The 15,924-nt window shown below is 47.8% G+C and overlaps 1 protein-coding gene across 1 annotated transcript in view; it reads left to right on the plus strand.

Annotated features, from left to right (window-relative positions):
- Positions 1-15,924, plus strand: part of FKBP9 (FKBP prolyl isomerase 9) — a 181,343-nt gene that overhangs the window by 125,393 nt on the left and 40,026 nt on the right. Inside the window, exon 8 of the mRNA XM_086964801.1 lies at positions 9,393-9,538. Within this exon, the coding sequence (XP_086820927.1) occupies positions 9,393-9,538 (146 nt within the window). The remainder of the gene's footprint in view (positions 1-9,392; positions 9,539-15,924) is intronic.

Below are 15,924 nucleotides of genomic sequence, written 5' to 3' on the forward strand. Positions count from 1 at the left end.
GACCAGCCGAACTACCAAGCCATGTCTTTACTAGACCAGAATCAAGCATCCAAGGACCGGTTTCTGGCTATCAGCCTTCTTCAGCCTGGATAGCTTGACTCCAGTGATGTGGAGAGCCTGGGACTCACGTCTGAGCATACCCAGCCCACTCGGGGTGAAAATTGCAAAAAACACAGTTGCTGGACAGAATGCAGAACAATGTCTTACATTCATCCCAGTACAAAGATCTGGGCCTAACTCCATCGTTTTTTTGCACTCCACACCACCATAGGTCAGACAATGGCAATATGCAAATCAGCCTTGACCCTGTGCCTCATGGGAACAGTCCAGCCCGAACTACCAAGCCATGTCTTTGCTAGAGCGGAATCAAGCATCCAAGGACCGGTTTCTGGCTTTCAGCCTTCTTCAGCCTGGATAGCTTGACTCCAGTGATGTGGAGAGCCTGGGACTCACGTCTGAGCATACCCAGCCCACTCGGGTGAAAATTGCAAAAAACACAGTTGATGGACAGAATGCAGAACAATGCCTTACATTCACCCCAGTACAAAGATCTGGGCCTAAATCCATCGTTTTTTTGCACTCCACACCACCCTAGGTCAGACAATGGCTATATGCAAATCAGCCTTGACCCTGTGCCTCATGGGAACAGTCCAGCTCGAACTACCAAGCCATGTCTTTCCTAGACCGGAATCAAGCATCCAAGGACCTGTTTCTGGCTATCAGCCTTCTTCAGCCTGGAACGCTTGACTCCAGTGATGTGGAGAGCCTGGGACTCACGTCTGAGCATACCCAGCCCATTCGGGGTGAAAATTGCAAAAAACACAGTTGATGGACAGAATGCAGAACAATGCCTTACATTCACCCCAGTACAAAGATCTGGGCCTAAATCCATCGGTTTTTTGCACTCCACACCACCCTAGGTCAGACAATGGCTATATGCAAATCAGCCTTGACCCCGTGCCTCATGGGAACAGTCCAGCCCGAGCTACCAAGCCATGTCTTTCCTAGACCGGAATCAAGCATCCAAGGACCGGTTTCTGGCTATCAGCCTTCTTCAGCCTGGAACGCTTGACTCCAGTGATGTGGAGAGCCTGGGACTCACGTCTGAGCATACCCAGTCCACTCGGGTGAAAATTGCAAAAAACACAGTTGATGGACAGAATTACGGCAGGGCGTTAAGTGGTTCTGATCGCAACAGTCCTGATGAAGACCGAGGTGACCTTTTTAGGCACAATGCAAGCGGTCGAAACATGTTGACTTCAGCAGTGGTAGGAGGGAATTCTCGAGGAACCTCATTTTCTCAATAAGACATTTTCCCATCCTTTTCTTACTTTTAATCCTGATAGGGGTATTGTAACCGGTGCGGGACTCGCGGGGACAGAAGAGAAGGGCAACAGTCGGGTTCTTGTTACAACGGGCTTTAATGAGTCCAACAAATGGTCAGAACAAGTCTTTCTGAGCAGTGTTGTACGGCGGGGAGATCGACTTCGGGACCTTCTCCTTCTTCGGTGCTCGACGTACAGAGTCCTCTGATAGCCGGTCTGGCTTCGTCGGGGTTTTGTATCGTCCTGGTCCGTCTTGACAACTTCTCTCCCCCGGGCCGTAAGGAAACAAAAGAAAAGGCAGCAAGTGAGGAGGTTGTCCTACTCAGACCGTTACTACCGGGAAAAGGGAGTGAGGAAGTAAACCCACACGTGCTCCGAACTTATATATAAGTGAGTGGGACGCAGGTGTGCTCAGGGTAGGAAAAACCGGGAACCAGGGACTCCGCTATTTTACAACGAGACCGCCCTTACGTCCCACCCAGCCCTTGAGCCGATTACGCACCAGGGCAAGCCACACACCTCCCCCGGGTGAGTGGCTGGGCGGCTCGTGGGATCGCTGGCCTCCAGGCGTCTCCTCCTCGGACAGGACTTCTCATCCAGTATGTGACTCCTCCGTCCAACTTGCTTCCGTCTTTCTCCGACCTCTCTCCTTGTCTCCTCTCCAGGTGTACAAGCACACCTCGTCGTCCTGTGCTTCCGCTTTTGACGGCGTTCCGTCGTCCTGGAACTCCGCCCACTCGTCCTCGCCCTGATAGTTAAAGGGCCAGTCTCTGTCTCCTTCTCGGCCTGACGCAGCCTCGTATCCAGCACCTCGATAGTCCATCTGCTGAGGGATACAAGAGGGAGAATGTGAAGTATGTCTCGTAGTCCCTGGTGATTGATCAGGTCCATTCCCCATAACGGGGATCAAAGTCGGGGACACCGCGTTACAGGTATCAAACTGTGTCTAATAAAGTAATTCTTTCTATTTAATCACATACTTACTGCACGTTTTTGTTGCACTATCAGTTAAGCCACCAGGTGTTCACTGCACGTTCTACTACTTATGTGTGTTACTCGTACATATTGATTTATTTTGTTGTACGTCTCGTAGTGTGGAATTTATTATTTTTTCCCCCTTCCTAATGCTCCGCCCTGGATGTGGCTACACCAGGGCGTTTGTAGCAGGCCCTATGATGAAGCATGTCACATACCTTGGTATGTGAGTAAGGGCAGTTTTTCCAAATTGGAAAATTTTCCTTTGTTGTGTCTTTGTTTGTACTCTATATACCCCCTTTGTGGGATTATCAGCCTCTCTCAGCAACATGTCACCACAGCGCGCGCTGTAATGTCTGCGCATGTGGCGGTTGGCAGACGGTTTCTGCTTATCTAGCACTTCTGAGGAGTGGTGACAGGAAAGGGGAGGGGGCGACGCGCTGTGAAGAGAACATGTGCTGCGGGCTTCAAAGCGCTTGCCAGAAACACGACGTTGAGTGCTTGTTTTAAATAATTACAAATGGTAAAGTGTTCCAAAGTAAGCAATCAGGCACCTGGTTCTGCGCTGAATAATTGAAAGAAACACAGGTGGGCAATGGAGTTCAGCCGCCAGATCCATAGAATATGCACATGACTCGTGAGGGTGCAGACCACGCCCATGGCAGATAACTGGCATTGCGCAGAGGGGGGCGGGGGAGAGCATTCCTTTGAAGTCTGAAGCTCTCGCTGTGACGGGAGCTCCTCGGCAGCTTGCAAGACCAAGCATCACATTTTCTAGTGTCCTCTTTGTAATCTGCATTCCTCATAAAAGAAGAAGTATGGACTGAGTCATGCTGTGACATTGTCTTCGTTTCTGTTTCACAAAATGTAATCAATGTCAAGAGAACAGTAGGGTGTAATCCATTTGGCGACTGTTTTGTAAGTGGTGGTGTGCGAGGCGGATGGGTGTGGGGGGGGCAAGGGAGCAGGGGAGCAAGCGAGTGGGAGGGAAACAGCATATGGGCATGGAGTGTGAGGCCAAGCGCGCGCCTGGCGAAGTGTCACGCTTCAGTAGACAACATGCATTGGGAGGAATCCGCTTGTTCAAGAGTGTTGTTTTACCTGCAATAGTTCAGAGCTATAAATAGCTCGACCCAAAGAGCTATAAGATTCAGAATAGATTCACGTGAAAATAGAGGCCTCTAGATTTGGTAAAGTGCCTACTTTATAAGAGGAACTTTATGAAATGTTTGAGAGGGTGAAAACTTGAAGAAATCATGCATTTCCAAAAAGCACATTAACTTATGATAGAAAAGGAGGAACGCTATTCTTGCTCCTTTAAAGAAGGTAAGTCTTGCAAAAAAAGGTCCATTCTCCTCGCTTAAGATAAGCAGTGATAGAAGAGTTGAAGGGCAGTATATTGTGGCGAGTTTTGTCAGGGAGGTAAAAACAATTGGGTCTATTTTGTTGGTGGAATTTTAGCTTACAGTACGGAATGTAATTTCTGCTTATGTAAACGTGTGCATGAGTCATAAAAGTAGTTTACACAGACATCTTTATCAAGGCAGGATTACTTTTGAACTTAGAAGTCAAGGAAATGCATTCCAGAGACATAAAACTACTGATGCGTTTGCGAGTATTCACAAACAAGTTGGAGCACATTTCATTCACTCATCCATACATGTATGGTTTAAATATAAGTGATGCGGAAAATGTGGGACTGTACATCAGTACTCTCAGTTTTTAAACTGTGTTAAGAAAGGAGTGACATTGAAGGAAATACATGAATAAAAATTCAATTGAAAAAAAATCAATAGAAAAGATCCAAAGTTTGTTAGGTTTTTTTGTCCATACGTTTGTGTACTGTGTACGTGCAATGCATACAGGGTACACATAAAGTTAGGAAAACAGGTGTGAGCCAACAATGTACGTGAGCAACATATACACGGGGTACATAATGATCTGCATGATTTATGCTTCTCATATGTCAAAAATATTTGTAAATCAGCAACGATTTATGCTGCTCATGTGTCAAAAATCTTAGTCTATCAGCCAAAGACTTGTGAACCATAAACCATGCAAAAGTGTATGTCCTGCATACTGTAATCTAGAAATATTTTATGAATCAGTCATATAGTCTTATGTTTTCGCAAGTGGGTGAGCCCACTATGTAACAATACGGAGGGGTGTTCCCCAATTAACCCTCCAAACATATCTCCTATGGTCCAGGCAGGGAGGTAGGGGCCAGAGGAAATAAAAGGGCCTGAGGCTGACCTTGTGTTTTTAGTCCTATTCACCAGTGTGACCTTGTATTTATGCATGCAAAGCTGCCCCTCGTACATCTGCAGGCAGCACAGCACTAGGCACGCAGCAACTGGCAATGGGACAGACTGAACACGCCATCTTTCTGTTATTCGCCTGCCTCCCGTGGGCTGCTGTGCTGCTCCCCGCCTCATTTCCCTTCTGGCGCGCAGCCCGCCGGCCTGTACCCTGCACGGTAGTGTTCCACTGCAGGTTTTCGCCTTCCTGGCAGCACATCACCTGCGCACTGTCAGGGGAACGGCCTGCACGTACAGTGCAATGTGCTGCCACCCACTGGCACTCAAATGGCCTTGCACATTGTACTGCTTCTATCTGTGGCCCCGTTGCTGCTCAGCCCACAGTGCCGGCACACCCATCTCTGATGTTGTGTCTGGCTTGGATGGGGAGACATCATGGAGCAGTGAAGCCACATCTGATGCACTGGTGAGGCATGTCCTGTCAGTCCTTCAGCCAATGCCGTTCATTTCCTTGCCCAGGAGAGGCCAGTTGGGGGTCTTTTCATCACCTACTGCCCTTTATGAATCTCGGCATCCCCTGGATGGTACCATCTGTGCCTGCACAAAACACAAACAAGCAGGGGCACTATTAACATGCGTGGCCTGTTGTGCATGGACCTGCTACACTGTGTACAGATTCTCATGGTCATGGCAGTGCTCCATCAAGTTGGTTGTTAGTGAGGGAGGAGAACCCTTACCACAGCTCATCGATCAAACCACTCTAGCGAACCATAGATAACACTGTGACAGCCTTACGCCCTGTTGAGCCATTCCTAGTTGATGGTCCTCCATGTGCTCAAGCTGTGAAGTGGAAAGAATGGGTGGAGCACCTCGAGACATACTTTGCAGCTGTGGCATTAGACTATGATAGACAACGTCCTATTCTCCTGCATTTAGGAGGTGCAGCTATCCACAAGTTGGGAAAATCCGTCATAGAAACCAGACTGCTGTTCACTTATGGCACGCTGAAACGAGCCCTAACGGCACCCTTCGAGCCACTCACAAACCCTGACTACGAATGCTTCCTGCTGCGCGAAGCCAGACAACTACCTGATGAGCCAATAGATACTTTCCAGCAATCGGCAGAGCGAAGATACTTGGGCTCTAAGAAGGGGTGAAAGAACAACAAAGCCTCATTAACAAGTACATGGTCTTTTAAAGACTTGTGAAGTACTTAGGTGCGGCTGTGTGTGTGCCCGGGAAGCTGTCTCAGCCCGGGCTGACACAGGACGACGGGGGGGAGGGGGGGAGGGGGGGTTGAGGGGGAGGGGGGGGTGTCTGAAGCCCTTTGAGCCAAATGGGCATTGCGCGCCTGGCTGTCACTCTATCAGTTGGGTAGCAGGGGGGAGGGTGCGGGGGCTCCGCCTCTGGCATCATGAGCTTTCAGCCCTGCCAAGAATTACACATCAGGCGTGATACTAACGCATTTTTGTGCAGTGGTCCACATCACCGTACAAAAATGCAAAGTCACGCATTTGTATTGCCTCCTTGACACCACCGCCGGTGCAAAGGAAGTCGATGCCCTGGCCAAACAGTGCACTCCCGATGAGCAAGCAGCACAGACAGCTTGCTGCAAGTCTGGTTGAGTGTGTGATTGTAGTAGTGTGCAAAGTCTACTCATTAATGGCAGGTCAGGAGCGTCGCGCCAAACTGGTGGCTGCTCTGGCTGCAGCAATGAGAATTCATAATTAGCCCAGCTGCTGCGGCCGGCCCGAAGTACCCACGGCATTCACGTGACATGAAGAGGTCACGTGATTGCAACTAACACTGTATGAGTAACTCTCTGTGAGAGCGCGGCAGGGTGAGCAGCAGGGTTTTTAGGTCTCGACCTAGCGTACACTGCGCAGCAGTGTTGGCGCAGGCCGAGATTTTATGTTATCTCACTACTGTGTACTTGAACCCGCCCCTTCTTCCATTGGCTAGCTCCATAAATGGAGGCTAGCCATTGGAAGAGATGGGTGTCAACTACTCTTTCCCCCGGCTGGATGCGATTCGTGGGTGTTTCTGAGTCTTTTTTTAGGCCCCACCCCTTTTTTCGTCATGGCATTCTGTGGGCGTTTTATTTTGTTGCAAACTCCTGAAAGCTTCTTAATCCCGCTGTGGGCAGGGACTGCACTGCCGCTCCCCCCCTCGCCTCCCGATTGGTGACACTGCCCGGGCGAGTGGCACAGCCCGCACCGGCCCGAGCCCTGCTCTGATAACATGTACAAATCGGCATTTAGTTTGTTTTTGAGCTTGCGGTGCTCTCAGGATCACGCAATGTGTAGAAGTGGGGGAGCCGAGATTTTCCACCGGCTGGATGCGATTCGTGGGCGTTTCTGTGTCTTTTTTTAATTCCCGCCCCTTTTTTCGTCATGGCATTCTGTGGGCGTTTTTTTGTTGCAAACTCCTGAAAGCTTCTTAATCCCGCTGTGGGCAGGCCCTGCACGGCCACTCCCCCCCCCCTCGCCTCTGCTCTGTAACTGGAGATAGACGGGCGGAGCGCTGCTGCCGCCTCTCCCCGGCTCCTGGACACCGTAGCGGGGCTCCTCTTATCTTTGCCCCCTGGCTGGGAGTAGCTTTTATGTTTATGCACAGAGGTTGGCCACGCTGGATTCTCGGGCACTCGGCCTACAAGGTTTGCATAACCCGCTCTACTCCAACAGACAGTGCCTACTCTCTTGCCAGCTTCTGGATGCAGATATCTGGAACTTTCCAAAATAAGCGAAATAGAATACAGTTATATTGATAGTGGATTGTATTACTTTTTTTACAGAATAAAGAAGTTCTCCGGCACAATAGCGCCCATTGTTTACATAACATGTACAAATCGGCATTTAGTTTGTTTTTGAGCTCGTGAGTGTGAGTGATTTGCGAGAGATTAAGCTATTTGCACTGTAAATGACAATGCCATTTATATATCTGTTTTCAAAGCCAACACATAAATAAAAATGTTGTCATTTACAATGCCAATAGCTCTAACTTTTGCAAAGGCGAGACCGTTGCATTGTAAATGCTTGTTTTTAGTTTGCCACTGCCCGCCACGCCGCATTCATTATTTTGGTGCCCACTCAATAATGCACACCGGTATTCACTGGACGGATCAGTCATGACAAGAGGCAGGAGTAGAGTATTATTACAAAAGGTCCGAGGCAGCTGAGGTGATGAGCAGGTCACCGCTCGCACCATCGCGGGCTGCCTAGGCCTCTCTGAAGCTCACCCGACCCCTCCAGCATTAGCTGATGCTGACCCGGCGTTGTGAGCCTGCTGCCGCCCTGAAGCAGTCCAGAGATTACTGCGCGCCCCTTTCAGCCCACTACGTGCTCTGTGCAGAGTGCGTAGTGTGGTATATTCATGATTCTGCGTATTAGGGGTCAACGACTGGGGCCGGGCTGCTGCCTACAGAAGTGAGAACATGTATCAGCCTGCCTCAAATCCAAGTAAGTGCAACATTAAACATTACTTATAACCTCTGAACTCGTAAAACTATCAGTGCTGTTAATAAATTTTACTTTTGTCAGAGCAGAAGAAATTAAAGAGGAACACCTGTTCAAAATTTCAATAGTGGAGTCTGCTCCTTGGGGATACATTCAGTGCCCCAGCGAACGATGATGTGTGCTTTCAAGTGATGAGACCCAATCTGAAAAACAGTCCTCATCTGACCCTACTACAATAACTCACTTTGCTGAAATTTACAGAAACTTTCTTTTCTTTGCCATGGCACATACTGTCAATGAGTGGTGCAGATCTGAGTCCTCTTTTTGTTTAACAGTACGGTCAGCTTAAAAGGGCACTAGGTGCTTCAGTTTCTGGTTATTTTCAACAGTTTTAACATCTTCTTAGAGAGTCTTGTTGCTCAACTGGGTGCCACTGCTGATATTTATATGGTTTCCTAGTCTTCCTTGCTTGATTTTGCTTGCGAGAAAATGTCACTCCTAGTCATTGAACTGTCACTCACAATTACACAGGAATTATGAAAATGTCACACATAGCAATCTGAAACCTTGGCAGCTATGAGCTTAGGGGGTGACAGCTTACCACCCCCCCCCTTACTTGCGGGTGCGCAGGACAGCAAACGAGGCAATAGATCACCACCCCCTCCCATAATCAGTCTATATCCTTTTTGCCCCATAAAAGACTATTGAATGCAGCTGGGATGCACTGTTCTAAAGACCTGTAAAGCTGTCACTGTATCAGTGGCATAGCAGGGGGGGTGGTCCACAACAGGCGGCATGAGTTTTGGGGGCGGCAGCCTACCACCACTCCCTTACCTGCGGCTGGTGGGGCAGCAAATGCAGGAATTGATCGCCAGCCCTCTCCCACTCTTATAGCCACCACGAGGCGGCAAAAGGCATTGCGACGCCACTAGAATGCCTAGGGGATCGCCAGCTACATCTGTTCAAAGTAAAGTATTGAATTTGCATAGAAATACGTAGCATGTTGATGAGGGAATACAGCGCATTTGTTGTTTATTTCAACGTTTCGTTCCCCAAATAAAAAAACTGTTAAAATAAAAAAAAATGGAAAAACATTTGTGACAACTTTTTCAACTGCAATTTTTTTGTCATGATTTACAAAACCAATATTCTGTTACATACAATAGACCCTTCATGTCACAGGATATAGAGGGTTTGTAGTTCTTCCCAAAAACACGCAATAGCGTAAGCTAAAAAAAAATGAGCTGCATCTAACAACAAAAATCAGCAGAATGAGAACTGAATGGATTGAATTCAACATATGAGTTCTAAATTAAAAAGGCTCAATAAAGTATGCAGTGTTATTCAGTAATAAAAGTTATGTTTTATTTTGTTTCTAGGATTGATTATGGAAAAACCTACAATATAGTCCTCGGATCTGGACAAGTTGTTCTGGGAATGGATATGGGTCTCCAGAATATGTGTGTAGGCGAGAAGCGTACAGTCATCATCCCACCCCATCTTGGTTATGGAGAGGCTGGAGTTGGTAAGTCAGTAGCTGCTGAAATTTCCCTAGCAAATATATAGTGAGAGGAAGTTTTCATTAGGCCTCGATTGAATTTATTTATTTATTTTATTTATTTATTGACATTTGTAGAGCGCGGCGAATACCCGTGAACGTCTCGGCGCTAGTTAAGGGATGGATCAGCAACTGGGTAAAGAAGATATACAAGGCTATTGGTCAAATAACCACGTCTTTAGCTGTTTGCGGAATGTGAACAGGGAGGGACTTGCTCGGATATGTGCAGGAAGGGTGTTCCAGAGTCTAGGGGCGGCAACCAGGAAACGCCTGTCGCCCCAGGTGACTGTTCTAGTGCAAGGCACAGCCAAGAAGTTCTGAATAGAGGAACGAAGAGATCGGGTTGGGACATGATGGAGAAGATTCTGTTTGAGAAAGTGGGGAGCTTGATTATTGAGTGACTTGTAAACAATACACAGCGATTTGAATTTGATACGGCTGCGTATCGGGAGCCAATGGAGATCCCTAATGATGTTTGTAACTGGTGCGAACTTGGGGATCCCAGCCAGCATTCGTGCGGCTGCATTTTGGATTGACTGCATCTTATTTGTCACTCGGACTTGGGCATTTAAGAATAGAGCATTACAATAGTCCAAGGAGGACAGGACTAGTGAGCTGACCAGTGTTTTCCCGGCCGTGTTCGGTAGGAAAGGTAGTATTTTCCTAATCATTCTCAATTTCATATGAGCTGAAGCCGCAGTTTTATTCGCATGTGCCATAAAATTGAGGCCAGCATCGAAGATGACGCCTAGGGGGAGGAGCCAAGATGGCGACCTGAACGGACGCTCGATTCTCGGCTCCGCAAGCCGATATTTTTTGCACATATATCCTGATCTTTAATCCGGACTTACACCGCAGCGGACCATAGCCACTATTGTACAGACATTCCCGGTTCCCCGCCGAGGTCCCTACCTGCTGGATTCCCGAAGATATCGTCGCATCGGGCGGCGTCCCCATGCCCGTGCGCTGAGACCAGTGCTGCTCCTGGCCGCCGTGGACCTTCAGACCGGCATGCGTTTGCTGTGTCCGGGAAGTGGGGATCCACTCTTTGGAATCAACGCTGTTTGATGGGTCGGACGGATTTCCTTTGCATCACCTGCGCCACAGCCCTGCGTGATTAGTGTGAGAGGGTCCAGCTCTCCTTTGTCGTTATCGTTTCCCCGGCTGGGGCTGCCCTGCGCCGTTCGAAGTAAGTGGATCCCCCCAAGACTGCCCAGACTTGCACCGCGGCGGCAGTGATTCTCCTAGCGCAACGCTCCGGAATCGAGAGGCATCTCCGCCCGATCCCGGACTCACTGAGACAGTCTTTGTCCTCCTCCAGTACTGCGCCCCACCAGACACCGAAAATGGCGACTGCCCTTCTTGTCGCGGAGACTACCCTCCTGCATCATGCCAGCGACCCCCTGCCAGATATTAAATGGGACGTGGTGAGGCGTGCATGGCCTCGCGCTGCGGAGCAGCATAACTTGCAGACAGAGCCGACCTGCCGGGATGTCCTCATGGCACTAATCGAGCTCAGGGCGGAATCGCGTGCACTAGCTACCATGATGGGAGGCAACGCTACATGGCGGACGGAGTGGGTCCGACCGGCCGTCTCGCAGGGATGCACTGACTCGGCTCTGACGATCACGGAGGGGGAAGTCGTGGGACCGAGTGCTGACACGGAGGTGCGGAACGCCAGCCTACACCGCGGCTCCCGTGATTGGCAGTCCGGCATTGGTACCGGGGACACATTGTTGCACATGATACTGGAGTCTGGGACCTTGCCTGTGGAGAAGTTACTGTTTCCCCAACCTCCATTCACCCGGCAACTGTATCCCCCTGAGCCTGCTGCTTCCCAAGTGCCTTTTTCCCGGCGATGGAAGGTATGTCCGTTTGTGTATATGGGGGTGCTTCTCCTGTCTGCCTATGGTGCGGCTGCCGCCTGGGGACCTCCATTTTGTCCCCGTCTCCTGTTTCTTCATCGACTGTGGCCATTTTATATCCCGGCTCTGTGCGGATTAGGCTTTCCTCGGCTGATGTGCTCAGGGGGACTGTTGCGCTCTGGCCAGGGCTGAAGAACTTTGGTTGTAGATCTGGACTGATGAGCTAATGGGGACTCAGATTGGAACATCTTCGACTACGCTTTGGATTGTGCACACCGTAATGTCCCACCCCGTTTTCATTGTAATTAAGACTGTTATGGTTTCACTATCTTACGGAGTGGGAAGAGACTGTACGGCGGATATGTCCGTGAAAGATAATGTTGTGCCCGCCTTTCGCTTTCTAATCTATGCTGCCATGTTGTTTCTTGTTTTCAGAGGGGGCGAGTCGTCTCCAGGGACTCTATTCGGGGACGTACCTAGGATCGGGCCGGGGCCTCATTGCTTTTCCTTGTTATCGGTTTATGGACTGGTCGAGCTGAGATTGTCACTGTTTGAGCATGGGACTGCCTATTGTATGATTTATTCTCAGATTTGGATTTGATTTCCCCGCCTGCAGTTCTGCTTGTTACAACTGTTTTGCATGTGATACTTTTGGCGGGGGGATGCTTACGGGGCCGGTGGGGACCGGGACCATATTGAATTTGGCTCCTCCCTCCTCTTCCGGGAGTTGGGGAGTGGGATGTCCTTTCTCACTCTCTCTATTCTCTTTCCCACTTGGGGGTACTCTTGGGGCGACAGGCATGCCTATTGGGGGGGGGTGGGCCGTGGCCTTCCGTTGGTATGCAGGGTGGGGGGATGGGATGTGTTTTGTGTTCTTCTTTGTTCTATGGCCCTCTTTTTCTTTTTCTCTCCTTCTTCTTTTCCTCTGCGTTTCCTCGCTTCCTTGGGGTCGGGGGTCAGTGTTCTTGAATGATGATAGCTATCCTGGTCTTTTCTTTGCCTCTACTCTCTTCGTAGTGTTATAATTTTGACCTCGACAAAACTATAAAATTAAACCTTTTTCTATCCTCTTACTATTGCTCGCGGCTCCACACGACACTCTTTGCTTAGAGATGGCTTTAACAGCGTTCTGTTCTAATAATTTCCTTTTTATCCTTCTATTGTATGTCATAGCGGCCGGCCCTGCGGGGTTGTAGGCAGACGCTGTGTATTGTACATTTGATAAATAAAGGTTTTAAAAAAAAAAAAAAAAAAAAAAAAAAGAAGATGACGCCTAGATTTCTCACTTTGCTAGCTGGACTCGGCGGGGGACCGAAAGATGAATTGAATGAATAGCTGGTCTGGGATATGATTGATCAATAAACTGTATGGCAGTCGTTTCTTCAGGATAGGAATCCAAAATCATTGTCCTGTGACTCATTTCAAAACCATTGTCCTGAGGCTCACGTCTCCTAAATTTGTGTTCTTTATTTTGAACATAAAGAATGATTATAAAAACTCAGACCTACAGATGAAGAGGACGATTTTGACCCAGCATGAACATTGGCAGTATTCCTAAATCCTTTTGCCTCTAAAGTCTCAGTTATTATCAACCTTTCATTCATAGATGAGTTATCCCTGTGGCACTGAAAATAGCCACCATTACTGAGCTTTTTAAAAAAAAAAAACAGACTTTGCCATGAAGTAAATTAAGTAGCTATCACCCTGCGAGATGTGCTGGGTGAAAATCTTGAGTGGTTAAACAATTTCAGGATCACCATTGATTGGTCCAATATCCTGAATGTCAGATAATCAAATTTTGAACAAATCCATGTTCTTGATGTTGAACATCACAGAAAATAGCCATCACATTATAGATTCAGGCCAGTTACTGTCTCGCTTCATACAGTAGACCCATGTATTTGCCTTCAAAAGCTGCAGATGGTTTTCCTGACTGATGAAAATTAGTAATGCAGGTATTTTCGGTTCAAAGTCCACCATGCTTCTGGAACATTGAAATGTACCAGTGCTCAATTCTTAGTATCACAGAGGACTGAAGATTCCAGTTTCAGGCTTACAGTGATACACAGCTTCTCATGTCCTTCAATGGTTCTCCAATCAGTTCAAGCTCCAATTCTGCCTTGCCTACATTCAAATGCGAGTACAATATATTTGACACCAGGTAAATGGAAAAAAAGGCCCACATAAAGAATTGTTGCTTCAAAGGGATTCTTCACCCAGAGCTGTGCCAACACTTTATTCTATAGAGCTGGGTCATAATCCTAAGTGTCTACTAGACAAACACCTCTCAGTAAAAATAGAACATGTATTAGATGTGAGAAGAGGGGCTACATTAGATTGAAAGTCAGTGTAATTGTAAGTCTCTTTGTTAAGCTGCTGCATCTTTAACAAAGATCCTACCTATTCCTGTCCACACTAGTCCCATAATATTATGGGGATAAAAGCTTCTCCAACTGACTTTGAGCTGTTGAATGTGCTGGTACACAACCGCATGAAACGTGCCATGCCCAAACACTGATCTGCTCTGAAGCGCCATCTTCATGCATAATCTTACAGAATAACTCACTTCACAGGATGCAACAGGGTCCCCAGTGCATACATCAAAACATGCAGTTTGAATGTTGTTATGCTCAATGTTCTATATTAATATGTGTGTTTGTTATGTGTAAAATGATAATGACAAAATTACTTCACAGAACACCTAGGTGTCTTTCATCACAAGCTAATATCCAAAGGGTGACGGGGTTACACTGTTGTTGTGTCATGTTACACTTATGCCTAGAATTACAGAAACATTGTGCAGGTGTAAGCAAAGTCTTGCGAGGGTATTTACATTCCAGTAAAAATGAAATCTTGCGCTGGAAATGTGCCCTTTTGTGAATCTTGGCCAAAAGTTAAAGCTGCTTTGAAGCATTTGTTAACAAGGAGAAATTTGTTTATAGCATGTGTGGCTGTAGATACACATGCTTTCCATATTCCTGCTATCTAGTGTTGGACGACAAGTTGTTTTTCTTCAAAGAAGTTTTGAATGACAAGATGTTGAATGACACCCGCCTGTGCTCATAATCCGCATGGGCTCCAACTCCACCATTAGATTATTTTTTCCAGCTATTGGGTTTGTACTTGTTAAGCTACAGCTCAGAGACCAACACGTTTCGTCGTGGTGACTTGGCATCCTGCATCAGTTTATCGGTTCCGGCCAAAAACAATTGTGTTTGCTCCAGTCCACACAATTGGATCAATGGCCTGGAACATGTCACTCAGTCTTATCTCCTTTCAGTTACAAAGGACTTGAAGACTTGGCCTTGGAGAATGTCTGCAGATGTAGCAACCTCCCTTTAGTTTCTGCGCATATTGTAACTCCAATTACTCCTGGGCTGATTAGCATGAGGTCTGTTACCATAAGCCCATGTACAACTCCTGTCATGCCATCTGTTGCAAGAAGGTGCTGTGGTACTGGAGGAAGACTCTTGACATATATAAAGATGCATTTTCAATCGCTGTCTTATTCTCTATATCTGCTAAGGGAGCAGGATTACTCAAAATAAATGGCGGACCCCTCTGGCAGACTACGCACTAAACAAACTTCCAGTCCCAAGATGGTATCTTCAGAAGTCTCCAGCGAAGAGGAATAACACCCTTCGGCATTGACTCTGGTGGGACCAAAAACAAAGAAAACCCTGAGGTTTATAAGTACAGCTCTTAGCGGTGGGGTAAAAGCACACCTTCAGAAACTGTTCTGTTCCTGGGGGAAAGCATCATTCCTTAGAGTCTGTCATCGAGCCTCCTACCAACTAAAAAGAAGGCCTCTGGTCCATTGTCTTCCCTTGGACCCCCAATGGAGCTGAGACACCATCCAAGCCCTACTTTGACCCCTTCTCAGAGTCGAAAACACTGCGGCCAAGGGCAGAGCTAAAATCTAAAACGCCCCTTAGTGCCAAATTCCAAGGCTCCCATCATGGAGAGATTGGCAGAAGAGCATGACGTTAAACAATAGCACCTCTTTAAACACCCTGAAACAGGCATGGTTTCAGCAAAGCCTGAGCAGACAAGGCCCATTTTTTCGTTGCCTCCAAATCCAAAGAATATGAGGCTCATTTTCATTGAGGAACTTGAGTATGAAGCTCCCTGGCACTTAGTCCCCAGGAGCCTCCTCCAGCTTCACCTCTACCTACTACACCAAATTAGGCACTGTCCACTTCACACTTACCCACCTCCACCACCAAGGCCAGTCTAGCCACTGCCTCCTCCTCTACCTCTGTCACAGCCCCCAGAAAGGGTCAGTCCACTCTCTCAGACCCATATAGCCCATTCAGGGAGATTGACTCATATGATCAGTCCACAGGTTCAGGGGATGGGGATGACCAATAGGATGATTACAATGTCGACCCTCCCCTCCAAGGATCACGACTTAGAGTCATACTTGGTGAAACCATCACCACCAGCTGACACTACAGCATCCCATGCTGTCATACAGAGAGCTGCTTG

The sequence above is a fragment of the Lissotriton vulgaris genome, chromosome 4_1, assembly GCF_964263255.1.
Source record: "Lissotriton vulgaris chromosome 4_1, aLisVul1.2, whole genome shotgun sequence".
Taxonomy (NCBI): domain Eukaryota; kingdom Metazoa; phylum Chordata; class Amphibia; order Caudata; family Salamandridae; genus Lissotriton; species Lissotriton vulgaris.